The sequence below is a fragment of the Chrysochloris asiatica genome, unplaced genomic scaffold, assembly GCF_000296735.1.
Source record: "Chrysochloris asiatica unplaced genomic scaffold, ChrAsi1.0 scaffold00272, whole genome shotgun sequence".
NCBI lineage: Eukaryota > Metazoa > Chordata > Mammalia > Afrosoricida > Chrysochloridae > Chrysochloris > Chrysochloris asiatica.
This window is the reverse complement of record NW_006408790.1, coordinates 358,279-361,159: the sequence shown is the minus strand read 5'-3', so window position 1 is coordinate 361,159 and position 2,881 is coordinate 358,279. Positions and strand designations below refer to the sequence as shown.

At 50.4% G+C, this 2,881-nt stretch overlaps 1 protein-coding gene across 1 annotated transcript in view; it reads right to left on the bottom strand.

The window, feature by feature from the left end:
• KL (klotho) overlaps positions 1–2,881 on the bottom strand; it is a 46,803-nt gene that overhangs the window by 1,790 nt on the left and 42,132 nt on the right. The window contains exon 4 of the mRNA XM_006874364.1: positions 399–1,500. Within this exon, the coding sequence (XP_006874426.1) occupies positions 399–1,500 (1,102 nt within the window). The remainder of the gene's footprint in view (positions 1–398; positions 1,501–2,881) is intronic.

Genomic DNA, 2,881 nt, shown 5'->3' with positions numbered 1-2,881 from the left:
GCTGTGAGTCAGAATTGAATTGGTACAAATGGTTTTTCAGTGAGCAAAGCTACGAATCAAAGGAGTCCTGGCGCTACAGAAGAATCCCTGGACGTCTAACCACAAGGTCGACAATTCAAACCCACCAGCTTTTGCTTGGAAACCCTACACAGAGTCGCTATGACCCTTAACAACAACAACTAACCAAAAGGCTGCTGGTTTGTGTTAGAGGCACCACAGAAAAAAGGTCTGGTGATATACTTCCGAAAAATCAGCCATTTAAACCCTGTGAAGCACAGCCGCTACTCAGACACAGATGGGGCACCGTGGGTTGGAATGGAGTTGATGGCAATGGGTGGTCTGCTGTTGCGCCCTCTGGTGGGCGAACGCTCCAGCGACCCCAGTCTTAGGGCCCTTACCCTTCAGAGCCTCGTTGACATAGTGGCGGATGTAGTGCACCCTCAGCTGGTCTTCGGCGTCCTGCGGGTCATCATCGATCCCATTGGCCATTATGTACACAGGGAAGTCTCCGTACTTGGATTTCAGCCAGTTCAGCACCCTGCGCAGCCCCCAGGGCACCACGGCCACCTGGCCCGGCGAATTCAGCCAAGTGATGTCTGTCATCTCTTGCACCTCCAGGTACTGGTTGTATTTCCCGGCATCCTCTTTCTCCCAGTCTACAAGGATGGTGGTGCTGTGGCTCAACGCCACAAAGTCGAAGGAGCCCTGGACTAACTGCTTCTCCTCCTCCGTGAAATAAGGGAGCAGAAAATTGTTCCTCTGGTCCAGCCAGTCTCTCATGACACGTGGGTAGTCTCCAGAGCCGAAAATGGGCTCCGCCAGCCAGCCGATGTCGAATTCCAACACCCTGTCGGCCACTTCTTTGTCCTTTTGGGAAAAAGGGCAAGCTGGCTCTATCCAGTCCGCCTGCAGGGTGATGGACACCTGGCCCTTCTGGGAGGCCCTGAAGTGCTCATCATACTGCCTCCACGCCAATGCGTGGGCCCTCAGGAGGTTGTGCCCCGCGCTGTACGTCATATTCCTTGTTGGTGGCTGGTTCATTGTGATCCAAAACTTGATGGCGTGACCCAGATTGCTGAAACACAGCCGGGCATACTCTGCAAAAGCCAGGGCGGTGTGGGGGTTCTCCCAGGCACCCCTCTGGGCCAGGGGGACAGGCAACCCATGGTGGGGGCCCATCGGCTGCCACAGGGCCACCACCGGGGTGATGTTGGCGCGTACCAGTTCGCTGGCCAGGCAGTGGTAATAACGCAGGACTGTGTGGTTCACCCCAGATTGGTTACCCAAGGGGAGGATGCGGGCCCAGTCCAGGGAGAAGTGGAAGTGGGAGACGTGGGTGTCCCGGAGCAAGGCAATCTGGGAGCGGATGGCAGCAAAATCAACACAGTAGGACTTCCTCTTCTGTGTCACCACACCTTCCACTTTAATAAGCCTCTTGCTGCGGTACACATCCCACAGATATACATTCGGGTCCGTAAACTGAGACAGCCTGGTGTCCACCTGGTCAGAGAAAAGTCCAGTTAGATTCTCCTACACAGACTTGAAAGGGTTACTTGTTGGGCTGCTAACCACAAGGTTGATGGTTCAATCCCACCAGCAACTCCCTGGGAGAAAGATGAAGCTCTCTTCTCCTATAAATATGTACTGCTTCAGAAACCCTACAATGAGTCAGTCGGAACCAACTCGGCACAGTAGTAACATGAGACAGACTTGGAAAAGCAACTTAGTACAGATCCCTGGGAGGGACACACACAGCGAAGTGCTGACCTACTAACCTCAAGGTTGTCGGTTTGAACCCTGGCAGAAGTACCTTGGAAGAAAGACCTGGCAGTCCGTTTCTGAAAGGCCACAGCCTTGAAACAGCATGGAGCACACACAGGGTCATTCCACTGCAGTGATGGCAACACCAATGATTACATCTGTCCCTGAGTGGTGCACAGGCGCATGTGCTCAAACCGAGAGTTTAGACGTCAGAGTTCACCCAGAGGTGTCTTGGAAATGAAGCCTAGAGACCCTCCGGGGGGAGTTCTTTGCACACATGGACTCGCTATGGGTCGGAGCTGACTCGACGACCAAGAACAAAACAAGAAGCCAGCAAGATGAGTACAACTGGAGCCATTCTACTGAAAACTTAAAACATTTGTCATAAACTGTCAGCTCTTGAAATAGGAAATATACTGTTTTCTTTCATGCACATTATTCATCGTTTCAACACTTAAATTGTTCCTTTAACATTTAAAAAAATCCCAAATGTGTTTGATGGCATGCACTGTATTGAGTAAGAAGAGTACTATTGGACGGTTTCTTTTGATGGAAGAATCGACCAAAGGTATAAGACTTTCAACAACAAAACAAAACAAAGTATAAAAAAGTTTAGGAGGAGTACACTTCTCAGAACAACATGAGACCAGAAAGGACAACATTTGCCCCAAAACAAAGCGCAGCGGGCAGGCAGCGGCAGGAAGAGGGTGAGTGGAAACGGGGAGCAAGGGAGGATGTGGAAAACGGGGAAAATGCTGTTATACGGGGATACCCGGAGGGGGGGAGGTCAGGGAGGAAGGGGGGCCAGGGAGGTGGCAGTGAACATCACAAAACAAAACAAAATGTATGAATTAGTGAATGGAAACTAAAGTGCTAATAAACTTTCACCCAAATGATAATAAAAAACCAATTAATTAAGCTGTGCTTATTAAAATCTTACTCTAAATTGAGGCGTTTTGTATGAAAAAAGAAACTATACTGGTTGTCACAGAGTCGACTCCGATTCATGATGCCCCCCCCCCCCATGTGTGTCAGAGTAGAACTGTGCCCACAGGGTTCTCAGTGGATGATGTTTCATAAGTAGATTCCACTCATGGTGCCTCATGTGTGTCAGAGTAGA